The following is a 15,945-nucleotide window of genomic DNA, read 5'->3' as shown; positions in this document are numbered from 1 at the left end:
CCAGAGTCTGGTGATAAAGGGCAAAGTGATACCTACATAACAAGCCCAAGGAGAGGGATGGTGTCTAAGGTAAGAGGAGGTCCAGGCTTGTGGGTTTGCCAGGCTCCAAGAATTATACAACGTGAATGCCAGGGACCAAGAGACCAAAGCCTGTGAAATGGTTGGAGGTGGTTCAGTTTCAGGTCTCATGTTTCTCAGCTCCTGTGTATGGGATTAGTTTGAGATCCAGAAGATGGTGGAAGTTAATTCGAGCCCACAGATTCTATGAACTCACCCCTTTAACTTCTACTCTCCAATTGTGTTGTTTCTCCAAGGCAAGGGGCCAATAAGAGAATGCATTGCCAGGACAGAACAACCCAACGAGATGGTTTTCCCTTTGGCACCAGGTCCTGTGTTTGCTCAGCAGCCCACATCCTGCTCTGCTTGAAACTTGGGGCTGATTTCCCACAAATTAATTCAAATTTTCCAAGATTAAAATTGAGCTTATATTCGGAGAGAGAGCACCTGAGAGTCTTTGAGTTTCACCTAAAAGGAAGTTGGGGACGGGTATCACTGTCAGTGTGTTTGCCGTGGGAACGTAGCCAGATCATTCATATAGCAATCATCTCACACACCTAAGTTCCTACTGATTAGCCATCAACTGTTAGCAAAATTCCTCACTTCCTTTGTGCTGATTTATGGCAGCAGTAGAAATATACCACCCCAGAGGACACGCCTCCTTTCAGCGGGGAACCTATAAATATCAAGGAATTTTTTATTCTAATTGAGAAGAACCCAGCAAAATGGGGCTCTCCATGGTCATCTTTGAAATATGTCTTTTACTGGGTCCAGTTCTATCTTCAGGTATTTTATATAATTATTATATTCATTAATTTCACTCTTGCAAATCCAAATCAGGGCAGATTATATCTAAATATTCCCTGGTGCTAGACTTTCCATTTCAGGGGGAGTCTTGTATCAGGGAGGAGGCAATTCTTTGCTCATAATTGTCATTGCAAGTGTTGAGAAGGAATGGCTTTTTTTTGGGGGGGAGGGGGGCACTTTGTTTCTGGCTGAGAAATACAACGGTTGTAGTTAGAAAAAGTCAATCATTATGTCAATGTTTTCAGTGAGTAGCTCAACCAACGAATGATTGATTGATCTTAGAAAAATTCTCAAAGTTAAGGAAAAGTGCATCTGTACTATTAAGAGGCTCTAAAACTTTGACATGGTTGGTTAAGGTCATGGTTGGCGTACTTTAAGAATGGGCAGTAAGATCGCCCCTGAAAGTGCTCATTATGTGACTTCTTTCTGCAGGAGTATCTGGCTTGATAATATTTATCAAGCAAACTCAGGTCAAGTAGCTGAGCAGAGATAAGATTATTAGGACTCCAGGGTTTGCACCTGTCACTCTCTGCTTTAGATAAATGATTTGAAGCTCTATAACTCACAAGTACCTTTGTGTTCTTAGAGTGTGAAGTGATTGTGCACAAAAGAACACCGACACCAGCGTAGCTGTCGATCTCGATGGCAATGCAGGGAGATACTAAGTGAGCTGGCCGGTTAGCCGGTCCGCCTATGAGCTATCTCTCTGTCTCTCTCCCTTTCTGCCTCTGTCTCTGTCTTGGTTCTTCCCTTCTGTTCTCTCTCCCTTCCTTTCCTCCTTCCCTCCCTTCATTCCTTTCTTCTTCTCTTCTGCCTTTCTCCTGCTTCCTTTGGCGTCACCTTTTGCTACACTCATGGATTTCAGAAGACGGGGCGAAAGCACCTTAATTTCTAGAGAACTTCCAGAACTCTCACTCCTGCCCCCCTGGCTGTGTAGGGGAAGCTCCGGAGATACAGGTTTATTTGGGGAATTAACTTCACGAAAGCAACACCCCATAAGGAAGCCCTCGGTGAGCTGGTGATGGGGAGCAGGACTGCACCGGGTGATGCGAGCGGCTGGCAGGGTGACACAGGTGGGCTAGCCGACAGGGGATGCCCATCTTCTTTTCTTGCCAGGAGGACGTCAGTGGGTACTGGCTCTGGGCAGTCAGGGGGCTGGAAATCTTGTCTGTATAGAAATACTTGAAAATGGGGGGCAGTGTTGTTAGCTCTAGCTTTCACCTATAGAACATTAATCCTTGCATTTGCACTGGCTTTGAGAGGTGACAAGTGATTTAAGTTGGCCCCTGAGGGACAGGGTGGGAGTTGTCCTGTTCTTATCTACTGTGGAGTTTATGGCAGCAGCGCTCTTGGATTGAGGGAATTTGTGGTTTTCCCATGAGGTTCGGGTGCGCACAGGCACAGGTGCCTGTGTGCCCATATTGCAGCTCAGAGGTGGGGACTGACCTCTGTGAAGTGCTTCCTCTGCACCAGGGGTTCTGCTGGACAATGTGCCTGTGTTCTCTTGTCTAAATCTGCTGACAGCCCCAAAATTAGGTATCACCATTTCCACCTGGCAGATGAAGACACTGACCCTCAGGACAGGTACGAAGCTTGTCCCAGGTCAGTGGCGGGGCCAAGATTTGAACCTAGTGGAGGTCCACTGGCATTCAGGTAGCAATTTTGGCCCAGTGGCCCTTGTTGCTCCTTGCAGAGAGGCGAGGAGATGACCCTTAGCCTTTGTCTTGGCCCTGGAGCCCCGTGGGGGTGTGGGGTGCCAGTGGGAGCTGGGTGCCGGAAGGGCCGTGGCAGCCGGCACTGTCCTCAGCTCTGGTCCTCGCACTAGCCCTTGTGAAAAAAATTCAGTGCCCCCAGGTTTGTGCTGGGCCGGAGGGGCCGTGGAACCCCGGCCTCTCCTCGCCCCGTCTTTGGCGCTGCCGGTTACCAGTTCTGGGGCCTCTGCAAGCCTCTGTTTGCTCATCTGTAACCAGGGACTGTGTTCCAACCTCCCCGGGTGCTATGGCTATGAGGTCACCCTGCACCGTCTGGCCCAGCGAGGGCGCCTTTGAACCACCCACTGTTACTCCTCTAGGCATTGTCCTAACATTGTATCCAGACCTCACTTCCTAAGTGCAAGGTGATGTCTTGGACTGGATCCTGGCACAGAAAAAGGAAAAGCTGGTCAAATCCAAAGAAAAGCTGGAGTTCAGGAAGTGGGGAATGTGCCTGCGTCGGTCTGGCAGCTATGACGCATGCACCACGGTAACGTTGGATGACATTGGGGAAAACTGGGGCAAGGTGTGTGGGGTCTCTCTCTCTCTGTGTGTGTGTGTGTTTGCTCTGTGACTTTTCTCAAACTCCAGAGTTATTCTAATAAATTTTTAACATAATTTCCTTTGCTCTCATTTCTTGAAGGTCAATGCTGTGTAAAATGAGGAAGTAATAATTGCTTTACAACTGAATTCCTAACAGAGTGTTCATCCTGTAGTTGCCATTTCTACAGCTTAGTGGGGGTTTGGGCAGTGATTGATGCCTTAAAAAAAGGAGAAAATCTAATTAAGGGACTTCCAGACACTGTGAAAATGTGTTTCATGTGGGTGACATTTGGACTGGGGGAGGCATTTCTGCACCACTTAAATAACAGGCCATGCAGATTGCCCTCCTGAGCAGCTCTCCTCTCTTCGGGTCACATTTATTGTGCAAACTCACTAGTGGGCATTATGTGACTCAGGGTGAGCTGAGTCTGTGGAATGTTCTGGAATGAGGAGAGAGTCCATGGTGGTGCATCGGAGGAGCCCAGGTGTGGCGGCCTGGCATCCAGATTCCTTCAGTCCCGTTCAGTCGTCTTCTCCAGCCCCATGTGTCTCCACACCTTGCTGAGCATCACCCACCCGTGTTGCTGTTCCCCACATGTTCCATGCTGGCTTTCTCCCCATGATTGTATTTGTTCTGTGGGATACCTTGCATCTCACCGTCTCGTGCAAAGCAACCTGTACTTCCTACCTCCCACACTCTGGCAATGCTGCCTCTTTGCCATGTTGACTGCACTCATGCTGTTCCCTTGACCTGGAACAGTCTTCTCCCTCTTCCTTGCCTTCACCTGGAGAAATCTAGCTGCTATTTTTTAAGTACCATGTCTCATCCAGGAATCTCTCCCCCTGACACAGACTCACTACACACACACTCTGACACACACATATAGATGTACACACTACACACACGGAGTGTGTCATCCTAGGGTTGTCCCTCTTATTCTCCCATTGCATCTTAACTCTTGCACCAAATCATCTGTGGATTTTTCTAGGGGTTTTGCTATGATGCGAGTCCTTAGAGGGCAAGACTCATGTCTGGCTCACTTAGTTCCCGGCACCACAGCTTGCATTGCCAAGAGCCTGACAGAGGGCCTGGCTCACGCTGAACATAGGGGAACAGCCTGAATGCCCCAGTGCAGGGCCAGCTCTGCCAGAGAGAGGGTGTGCCCATGAGCTGTCTCCAAAGGCATGACCTCATGCCGGGTCCGGAGCAGGTTCTGTCTCCTTGTATATAGTTTAGGAGGAGCTATGTGCTATGTCAAGAACAGTAATACCCACATTACTGTGTATTATTACTTCAAAATGTTTTGCTTTTTTGACAAATTGCAATGGAATCTCATCATTTTAATTTGAATTTGGGGAGGCAGCTTAGCAGAGTTGTGTGGGACACTGGGTCTGGGTCCAGGCGCTTGAGTGTGAAACTCAGATGTGAGCTTCCCTACTTGGGAGCTGTGTGACTTTTGACAAGCTGTTTTACCTTCTGAGCCTTGGATTTTCACCCATAGAATAGATGTGCATAACACGTCCACCGTAATGGATTTTGCGAAGGTGAAATGGGGTAGATACTACATGGCCAGCACTTAGGTCAATGCTGGGAATGTGGAACTTCCTCAAAAATATTAGCACCTGCCCTCCTCCTTCTTACCTTTGCCCTTCCTCCTTTTCTAGTTCTCTCTACCATTAGCTTCATTATCTTTCTTTGTCTTCAATTTCCCTTTCACCTTTGTTCTTGTCCTGCAGCCGACAGCCCCAGTACCTTCTGCACCTAGAAGACTCTGCCTCCTACATAACCTGCCATCTTCAGCTTCAGACCACAGCTCCCAATGCACAGTTAGTGCAGAAAATGTAGAAACTAGAGAAAAGTGAGAGAAAAAGTAAAAATACCCCAAATCCATCCCCCAAGAGGGCCATTGTTAAAATACGTTTGTCTTTCAGATTACTTGTGAGTGATATAATTTAACATACAGTTTTTCTATAATTTATCCTTATATTCTGAACATTTTAACATACCATTCACAGTTTTGGAACATTGAAGTTATTTCAGATTTTCCTCTTTTTTTTTTTTAAAAAAAAATCTCAGCTTTATCGAAGTGTAGTTACAAATAAAAATAATAGGATTTTTGAAGTGTACCCTCTGATGATTAGATAGAAATATCCATTGTAAAGAGATTCCCCATCTAGTTAATACATGCATTACCCCACATATTTATCTCTTATTTTATTTTATTTTATTTTATTTTATTATTTTATTTTATTATTTTTTGCCAAGAACATTTAAGTTCTGCTCTCTCAGCAAATTTTGGTTGTAGAATACAGTGTGATCCACTATCACCACCATGTTTTACATTAGATTTTCAGATCTTACTCATAGAAAGCTTGTACTCAACCTCTCCCTTTTTCCTGCTTTCCGTTCAGGTTCTTTGTATAGTGGGTAGTACTGTGAATGCCCATGCATCTTTGTCTACATTATAGAAATTATAATTATTTCCTTTGGCTATATCCTTTTTTTAAAAGATTTTATTTATTTATTTGAGAGAAAGAGAGAGAAAGCAGGAGGGGGGAGGGGCAGAGGGAGATGGAGAAGCTGAGCAGGGAGTCGGATGCGAGACTCAATGCTAGGACCCTAGGACCTGAGCCAGAGGCAGATGTTTCACCGACTGAGCCACCCAGGCACCCCTCTTCGGGCTATATTCTTAGCCGTGGAATTACTGAGTCAAAGAGTTGATCATTTTTAAGTCTTCTAAAACATATTGATAAATTATTTTCTAGAAGTGTACCAATTCTTTCCCCTGTCAGTAAAAAAAACAAAAGTGACAATTTTTTATACTCTGAATATTGTGGCTCAAAAGTGTTGGCTGAATTGCTGGATGAAAAATGGTATATGGTTATTTAAGTTTGCATTTCTTCTCTTACAGTGAAGGTGAGCATTTTTAAGCCATTTATATTCTCTTTCCTTGAATTGTCTATATTCAAAAAGAAAATCATCCAATATTTTTGAAAGTTGGTGTCTTCCTTGTCAATTTACATAAACTCTCTATATAATTTGGTCCTGAGTGCTTTGTCTGTTATATTGATGACAGTTTCCCAGTTTGTTTTTTGCCTTTAATTTTGGATTTTAATTTTTTTTCCCTGAACAAATATTTTATATTTTTTTATATAATTAAATTTACTGCTGTTTTCTTTTGTGATTTCCTTTTCATTTTAGGTCTAAAATTTCTAATTTTCTAATTTCTAATTTTAATTCTTATAATAGAATTTTAATTCTTATAATCTTTCTAATTTCTTATAGAAATTAGAGAAACATTTAACTAGTTTCTTATTTTTGTGTGTTTAAATATCTAGTTCTTTAGTTCTGAAAATTACTTTGCTTTCAGGTGCGAAGTCGATATCTAAATTTTTTTTTCTATATATATTTTAAAGAGAGAGAGGTGCAAGCAGGGGCAGGAAGGGGCAGAAGGAGAGGGAGAGAAGAATCTTAAGCAGGCTCCATGCACAGCACGGAACCCAATGAGGGACTCATCTCACTTCATCTTGACGCTGAGATTGAGTCAAGAGTCAGACATTTAACGAACCGAGACACTCAGATGCCGCTTTTCTTTACATTTTAATTTGTATTGCTGTATTTTGAATATTTTGGAGCTACACGACAGACACTATCTTAACGGCTTGATGTGTTTTTTTTTTTCTTTCTGGTTTTGTCTCCACAATAACCTTATAAAGTAGTTCCATGTAATTACCCTTTTACAGATAAGGAAATTGAGGCTGAGAGAGGTTAATGACTTGCTCGAGTTTTGAGGACGAATGAACAGAACAAGAATTTGAACCCATGTCCCCATCTCCCCACTTCCTAAGTGTACAAGTCTGCTCCCACCACGCTGCTTCGGATTCTCTCTCTCTTTCTCTCCCTCTGCCCTTCCCCCCTGCTCACACACACTCTCTCTCTAAAAAAAGTTATTTTAGAACAATGGTTCTCCAAGTGGGGGCCCTGAATCATCAGCAGCAGTCATCACCCAGAACATGTTAAAAGTGCAGATTCTTATGGCTCCCCTAGACTTACAAATCAGGAGCTCTCTGGAGGTGGTGCCAAATACGTGTGTTGAAACCAGCACTCCAGGTAATTCTGGTACATTTGAAAACCACTGGAATGCAACATATATAAAGGAAATATAACAGCAATTTCGAGAGAGAGGTGAGATACACTTCCCTCGACGACTGCTTACGGAGCCCTACAGGATGCTGGACCCCTCAGGCAGGGGGAGTACTGACACTGCAGAATGTCTCCACCATCCTTTGCAAGTTTGCTCTAGCAGGTGAGATGACCAGGTAACCAGCTAGAGAACAGGGAACTAAGGGCTTTGGTTGAGGGGTGCCCAGGGGTCTAGCAGAGATCATATGTGGTTCTTGGCACTACTCCAGGAAGTACAAGCAGCTGTGAGCAGGCAGGAGGGGCAAGACATGGCTTAGAGTGGGCTCTGAGGAAGTAGGGACATGGAATAAAGTGCTTGTACAAAACAGTCTTATAAGATAAAGGTATAGGGACGCCTGGCTGGCTCAGTTGATAAAGTATCTGACTCTTGATCCCAACGTCCTGAGTTTAAGCTTCACATGGGGTGTGGAGCCTACTTAAAAATAAAATAAAAGAAAAAGAATAAAAATACAAACTCCATGCAAGGCTTCTTGGCCATCGCCTGCAGAGGAAGAGATAGATGAGCCAGCTTTCTGGATGGAAGGACTGAATACAGAAATGTCAGTCATTGTAAACCAATTCATAGGTTTACTATAATTCCCATCTGAAGGCTTTTCTTTGATTGTGTGGTTCTTTAAAAAAGGTTTCTGAGGTTCTTTAGGAAAAATTAACAGGCTAAAAAATAAGTTCTTGACAAGGAAAAGATTCTCATAGAGGGAGAGGAGGACAGAGAGAGAGAGAGAGAGAGAGAGAGAGTGAATTCCAAGCAGTCTCCATGCCCAGTTTGGAGCCGGCCTCGGGGCTCGATTTCATGACCCTGAGATCATGACCTGAGCCAAAATCAAGAGTTGAATGCTTAACTGACTGAGCCATCCAGGCGCCCCTAAAATAACTTTTCCTAAAGTTACTGGGACAGGTATTTCGATGGTTACTCAAAAATGTTGTTTAAAATGAGGAAGTAGGGACACCTGGGTGGCTCAGTGGTTAAGCGTCTGCCTTTGGCTCAGGTCATGGTCCCGGGAGTCCCAGGATTGAGTCCCACATCGGGCTCCCTGCATGGAGCCTGCTTCTCCCTCTGCCTGTGTCTCTGCCTCTCTCTCTGTGTGTGTGTCTCTCATGAATAGATAAATAAAATCTTAAAAAAATAAAATAAATTAAAAATAAAACGAGGAACCATGAACTATGATACATACACATTTTAAGTGTTTCATTCTCACTTAAGACACATCAATACACTTTGGTTCACCAATTTGTTGCTGTAAACTTTTCTTCCAGGAGATCTTCTGGGGTTCTGCAATGTTTTTTTTTTACATAAACCATACATGTTTGGCATATATGTAATCTCTAGTTTCCATTCCTCCAAAGGAGAGCGTGAAGTGAAAACCACTTGCAAAGTGGTGTGAGCATAGAGGTTCTCCCGTTGTATACATTTCTAGTACTCTTCACTGTGTCACCTTCCTGGTTTCTTTTTTAGCAACTTGATTTTATTTCCAAAGCATTCAGCCTTATTTTTACAGAAAGCCATCTTTCTTTTTTTTACCCACATTTTTTCAATTTTCTTAATATTTAATTGAATTTAATGCCAAGTACAACCACCATAAACAAGTTTGGAGCCCATATCTACCTCTAGTTGATTGTACACCTAAGGTGGTTGGAATGAAGTTGCCAGATATGTAGAAAACAGCCTCACAGCCCTAGTGGTCAGGTTTACAGTGAGGATGGGGGACATCCTTGACCTGGTGAGGAAGATATAGGAGTCAGTGAAGAGAACTTCTTGCTTACTGCCACCTACAGGATGCCTTTCCCCTAGAGTATTCAGATACTAAATAAAAATACAATGCACCCAGTTAAATCTGAACTTCAGATTTGTAAAAAAAAAAATGTTTTTGGTGTGTGTGTGTGTGTGTGTGTGCATGCATGTGTGTGTGTCCCATGCTTTTGGGGACATACTTAAAGCAGTATTCATTGTTTATCCAAAATTCAAATAAAAAGATATGTATATTTTTAGTGTAATATGTCCCATACAATATTTGGGATACACTTCCATTAAGAAATATCCTTGTTATTTGAAATCCCAATTTAACTGGCATCCTGTATTTTATCTGGTAATCCTTCTTTGGCTCAATTTTTCCTTTACATATGTCTATGCCTTCTTTCAAGTTTAGGGGAATATCTGCCCCTGTCTGGAATCCTCCTGCTTTTCTTCCAAGCCCACGAATCACTCCTTTTGATATGCCCATCCCCCTGCACTCTGTGTCCCTCCCAGGGCAAGACCAGATGACTGGCTACCAAGTCTGGCTGCTGAGTGGCCTCTGAGCTCCAGAGGACGGAGCCTTGCCCTCCCTGATGGATCCCTCCCTTCTCCCCATCAGTGCGGTGCCTCCGGGGCAGTCAGAGATCAGTCCACACTTGCTGAGTGAATTAATGACTGAGGCCCAGCTGACCCTCCAAAGTGAAGTCTGATGTAGCCCCCTCCCCTGCTTGAATTAGCAAGGAAGTCAGATTTAATGCTTGTTTTCAGAAGAGCCCTCATTTGGCCCGTTTTCTTTGTGTTTCACAGTAACACCAAAAACAAGGACCCTGGGTACCATTTCTGAAGACATACAGACATCAACTGGTAACTCTACACTCTGGGACTGGGTGGTGTGGGGCCCACCCCCACCCCTAAGGACTCAGGAGGGAGTGCTGGGTTTTAGATGTAGGACAAGGAGGGATCTCTTCTGATGTGGTCCACCTGGGCCCTCAGCCCCTTCCTTGCAAGGTTCTGCATTGATCAGAAGACAGACCCTGAGTCTCTGCCAGCCTGTGCCCAGCAACCCCTCTTTCCTAGGATCTCTGCCCTCCCAGGGTGACCCGTGGGGGCTGCAGCCATTTAGCAGGGCAGCAGAGGCAGGTGGGGACAGGAGTATCTCACTAAGGCTCTCTGGGTATAATTAGTTACTATTTCTCTTCTTTTCTAGAATTTTTATCAAGGTTTGCAGGGGTGGAAACTTCTACCTCCGTCGATGCTTCAAGTGGTAATTTCTGCCACTTTTTTATCTTATTATAGTCCTGTGTATACATGAGCGTGCTTGCTTGTGCAAGAATGCAGACCTTATGATTTGGGGCACATAGTATAAATGTTACATATATACATATGTATATGTATATATTTAAATTGTTACTGTTTTAAAATATTTTAATATAATTAATATTTAAATTTTAATATTAAATTAAAATTAATATTTTAAATATATAACAGTATAATTAATATTATAAGATTATAATATTTAACAACATATTAAATAAAATATTTAAAATTATTATTATTTTTTAAAGATTTTATTTATTTATCCATGAGAGACACAGAGAGAGAGAGAGAGAGAGGCAGAGACACAGGCAGAGGCAGAAGCAAGCTCCATGCAGGGAGCCTGATGCAGGAGTCGATCCCAGGTCTCCAGGATCACGCCCTGGGCCAAAGGCAGGCGCTAAACCACTGAGCCACCCAGGATTCCCTATTTAAAAATTATTTTTATTTAAAAATATACTATATATGTGTAATATATAATATGTATATACATTCTAAAAAGCAGAACTTTTAGATGATTAAGAGCAACTGAGATGATTAAGAGCAACTGCCTGAGTACAAGTCCTGCCCCTTATCACTTACTAGTCAGGTGGTCTTGGTCACCTTCCAGAGTCTCGGTTTTCCCATGGGTTCTTTTGAGGATTAACTAGGATGATACATGGAAATCTCTTTTTTGGGGGTATATTTTTTTATTGGAGTTCGATTTGCCAACATATAGCATATCACCCAGTGCTCATCCTGTCAAGTGCCCCCCTCAGTGCCTGTCACCTAGTCACCCCATCCCCCTGCCCACCTCCCCTTCCACTACCCCTTGTTCGTTTCCCAGAGTTAGGAGTCTCTCATATTCTGTCTCCCTCACTGATATTTCCCACTCATTTTCTGTCCTTGGAAAGCTCTTGAATAGGATCTGAGATGTCATCATCTGGTCAGGACTCAGGACGGATTGTCCTGGATGCAGTGCACTACTCAAGAAATGAATCCTACCTATGGCAGTGCCCCCACAGCTTGCAGACCTGTGGCCATGGGGAAGACACCCACGTCATTTGCTCAGGAGGGCCTCCGGGAGATAATGCATATTACATGGCTCAGGGCAGATACTAATAGCAATGACCCTGTTCTCCAAACTGATTTCTCTATCAGGAAAATGGAACTAATAGTAGTACCTTGGCCAACTTATTTTACCTCTAAATGCTTCAGTTTAAGAGAAGTTTAAGAGAAAGGAGCCCTACTGTTAATGGGCTGCCATGAGGACCAAAGGGGACAATGTGGGTGAAGTACTTAAGACAGTGAATGTTGGAAATTGTATAATCATAATCATCACCATAATTCTTATTGCTATGGTAGCTAACACTTGTTGCATGCTGACAACGCAGCAGTCAATCTGATACACATTTGATCTATTTTTCCCATTTAATCCTCCCAATAGCCCTTTGAGGGTCAGTAAGTCTCAGTAAATGACCACTCTTGTTATTTTTTGAGAATGGAAAGGCATTTTCATCTCCCACTGCCTTTGTCAACACAAAGTCACTTGACTTTTTTTGGACCAAATAGTTACCAGTCTATATGCTTTTTTAGTGATTTCAGTTAGTTGAGACTAGAAAGTCAAAGCCCTCGATCTCAACTCCTCATGCCCATTCATACATGCTGGCTAGGTTGAATCTTCTCAAAGAAATAAGATAAGTAATGGGTCCCCACTTGTACCAAATTAGGTACAAACTTAACTTGCTTTTCTACAGTGATGAGATGTTAATTTCTACTGTCACGAGATAAAGACATATCTGCAGCAGGAAATACACAGAAAAAAATGCACAAAGGATTAAAGAACATTGCACTGAATTCATTCTTAAGATATAAAAAGCCACTTTTTAGTCACCATGTCTCTTGGCACTAGTTTAGCATTCTGTTTTCCCCATATCAGAGACTCAAGAAATCTTTATCAATTTGAATTGTTTCAAAGATAGATTGCATATCTGTTGATGTTGATGCACATACAGTTGCTATATCTCTACTTCAAAGCCAACCAGAAGGAAAGCAAGGTTCAAAAGTAGATTTCTTGGTCAGGATCTCTGTGGATGAAACATACACCTGTCTGACTTTTCTTTCATTCCTTTATAGCTTCCCAACCTGATTTCATGACTGGTGAGTACTTTAAAAACAATATCCTGAATTAGATTTAAGATTTATTGATTATCCAGTGCAGTTATTTATATCTTAAGCACTTAAGTACAAATGCTGCCTTTAATGAATGGTATGAGGTCTGCACAAAAGATGACTTGTGTCCTTTATAGAAATACAAAGGTAGTAGCAACTTCTTTCAATTATAGAATAAATGGACCTTGAAGTTATATTGTTATGTTCTTCTTCAATTGTATTTTGCCTTTGCCTCATCTGTCCCTATACATCAGAATCAGCAAGGGTATTTTTTTTTTAATTTTTTATTTATTTATGATAGTCACAGAGAGAGAGAGAGAGGCAGACACAGGCGGAGGGAGAAGCAGGCTCCATGCACCGGGAGCCTGATGTGGGATTCGATCCCGGGTCTCCAGGATCGCGCCCTGGGCCAAAGGCAGGCGCAAACCGCTGCGCCACCCAGGGATCCCAGCAAGGGTATTTTTTTGAATGCAGGTCCTTGGGACTTACTTTTCCCTCCTTCAGGTTGAGGCTCAGGAATTTGAATTTTTATGTAACTGAAAATGGGGATGGTCTGTAAGATCACACTTTGAGCAACCACACTGCATGGTCCAGTACTGAATTAGGTTTTGGTATTTGCAATGTGATTACAAAAGCATGACTTTGCTAAGAATTTCAAAAGAAAGTGACAGGGATATGTGTATATATATATATATTTTTAATGCTATCTATTTTCACTTATTTTTTTTCTTGGATGTCTATATTTTGCTTAATGTCAAGTGAATTTAGGTTTGTAACATTTTCCCAAATGGTTCATGGCTACATCGTAAGTCTGACTTGTTGATATACATGTTTTTCCATGAGTGCATTGCTAACATTGAACTTTTGCACACCTTGCAAAAGGGCCTCAATGTCCTTGCTACCTCATTCGACAAGAATCAGCCCTACCAAGACCCTTCTAGGCAGGAGAGACTACAGTATGGATTCTCTCTGTATTGTTTGAGGGGAACATGTTCCCTGCTTTCAGGAACTTATGGTCTAATGGCAAGATAGACAGTTATCAATACAGTTATAATTACAGCTGTGGCAAGTACTAGAGCAAGAGGTATATGACAAGAGAGAGATGATCAAGATATGAGAAAGAGAGCAGCCCCCAAAAGTCATAGGTGAACTTAGGACTGGAGTTGGTACAGGAATTAGCTGGAGAGAGCAAGAAAGAAGAGTGTTTTTCTCTTCTTCACTGGCCTACTGTCAGAAATGTGAGGGAACAGATACAGACTCAAATTGACTATAGCTACCTTACTCCAGCCATCAGATCTCCCCTCCTCTATGCTTAGCCACGCCAATACCTTATCTAGTCAAGGTAGTACCCTGAGAAGTACTGAGAAGAAGGACTGAGAAGTACTACAATGCATGTTGGGAATGCCCTAGAAACAGCCCAATTGGCCTTTCCTCACTCCTTCTCTGAGCCCTTCCCTTACAACAACCACAGAAACCACTTGCCCCCTTATCTATAATTATCTTGAAAAAAGGGATCATGAAAGCAACCTTATTAGAATTTTTCATAAGAATTTAAATGTAGCAGATCTCCTTTCATCCAGTAGATTTTGGAACATAATTATTAGAAAAAATAAAAGTGTACCATCACATGTCGATTTAGCAAAATGAGATAGTCCGAGTTCTTGCTGCAAAATATCACTGATGAAATCCTATCCATTGACATGAGTGAGAACACTATATTTTATTTAGTAATTTTTTTTAGTTAGAGAGAAGGGAGAGAAAGAGGGAGAGAGTGAGGAGGGGCAGAGGGAAAAAGAGACAGAGAATCTTAAGCAGGCTCCAGGCCCAGCATGGAGCCTGATGTGGAGCTCAATTTCATGACCCTGAGATCATGACCTAAGCCAAAAATCAAGAGACGGGTGCTTAACTGACTAAGGTATCCAGGCACCCCAATAACACTATTTTTTATTTTTGTACTTAGAATTTTATTACTGACTCCTTGATTCTTGAATTTGAGGAGATTCACCTAGGATATCATCACTTGAAGTCTCAGAGTCTGAGATTTCAATTGTACAAGCAATTTCACCATTATTGTTATCATCTAGGGAGCTTCTTTCTGTTTACATTCCTATTATGATTCATCTAGTTATTGTGAAACATCTTCAATGTCAATTTTCTTCTCTTTGCCATTGGTAATAGACAGTGAAAAATTCTGAATTTTTAACTGCATTCAGTGAGAGCTAAAACCATCTTTCAAAGACTGTACTTCCAGTCTTTTTAAAAAAAATACCTTCTTGAAAGGTAATGTGATATTTGGGGCACTGAAGAACGATGATGACCTATCTTACCAGTTCATATTTCTTCTAGATAATGACACCATTCTCTCATTATCCTATTATGTAACTCTTTTTTATGGTAGTTAATAATTAATGAGCAATGATGAACCAATTCCTTGAAGGATGAAATAGCAAAATGTTTCAAGCTATAGGAAAAATGAGATCATAAAAAAAAAAAAAAAAAAAAAATGAGATCATCAAGAGCCCGTAATGTATCTTGGGTTTATAAAAGGATCCAATAAATCCATATAGTGACTATAAAGTAGAATGCTTTTATTCTATTTTCTTTTCACGAGGAAATATTCTTTTCTTTCTTTGGAAGACCTCCAAAAACATGTAAAGTCTAGAAATATCAATCCTTACAAATAGAGTGAGGCCTGATGAAAAAAGAAACTCAAGAGCTAAAATGGAATCTGATGGATCATGAAGGTGTCCTGAGGGTTAACCTGAAGTGGAGGTGCATGGAGAGCTTCATAGTGGCTTCACTAATGACAAAGATCCAGGGTTCTCTAGATGTTGGTTTTGTTCAAGATAGAGTAAAAATTTCTTAAAGTATGGATCAGAAGGAAGAGGATATCTGATAACAAAATATGTACTTATTTAGGGGACCTCTGAGTGGCTATTCCAAAGGCTAACTCTACTCAAGTTTCAGACTGGAGGGAGGATTCAACTGGCACCCAGAATCCTTGACAACCAGTCTAAACTGCTTTTTCTTGCTTAGTTTTTCTTTCTGAGCACAGATTACATCCTGTAACTATAAACTGTAGCATTTAGGGGGCAGGGTAAAGAGACATGCACTTTATTATCTAAAAATCATTAAACACCCCACATCCAACCCACTTGTAATCTATGATTGCAAAATCCCAAACACTTGGCAAGAACGCTGAAGGTACGCAGAACCCAAGAGTGGACCACAGCGCCCTCTGGCACGATCATAAGGTGATGCTCAAGCCAATTTCTCTGTAGATATTTGTAAACTGTGGAACCTGTTTCAAGATGAATTTTTTTTCTAGGTCTCGACGCCTCGACTACAGACTATGGTAAGACCTTTTCTTTTTACTTGTCTTCCCA

At 42.0% G+C, this 15,945-nt stretch overlaps 1 protein-coding gene across 20 annotated transcripts in view; it reads left to right on the top strand.

The window, feature by feature from the left end:
• The first annotated feature begins 756 nt into the window (after positions 1-756).
• DMBT1 (deleted in malignant brain tumors 1) overlaps positions 757-15,945 on the top strand; it is a 92,347-nt gene continuing 77,158 nt past the window's right edge. For 14 of the 20 annotated variants that reach the window (XM_041742038.1, XM_041742007.1, XM_041742015.1 and 11 more), the window contains exons 1-5: positions 768-843; positions 9,902-9,958; positions 10,302-10,358; positions 12,524-12,547; positions 15,888-15,914. In XM_041742038.1, coding sequence (XP_041597972.1) covers positions 783-843; positions 9,902-9,958; positions 10,302-10,358; positions 12,524-12,547; positions 15,888-15,914 — 226 coding nt within the window. In that variant the 5' untranslated portion in view covers positions 768-782. Of the gene's footprint in view, positions 844-9,901; positions 9,959-10,301; positions 10,359-12,523; positions 12,548-15,887; positions 15,915-15,945 lie in introns of all 20 variants that reach the window. The other 6 variants (XM_041742092.1, XM_041742046.1, XM_041741990.1 and 3 more) reach the window with 3 other exon arrangements.

Source organism: Vulpes lagopus, chromosome 2 (genome assembly GCF_018345385.1).
Source record: "Vulpes lagopus strain Blue_001 chromosome 2, ASM1834538v1, whole genome shotgun sequence".
In the NCBI taxonomy this organism is placed as follows: domain Eukaryota; kingdom Metazoa; phylum Chordata; class Mammalia; order Carnivora; family Canidae; genus Vulpes; species Vulpes lagopus.
The sequence above is the reverse complement of the archived record's forward strand: the minus strand, read 5'-3'. Positions and strand labels throughout refer to the sequence as shown.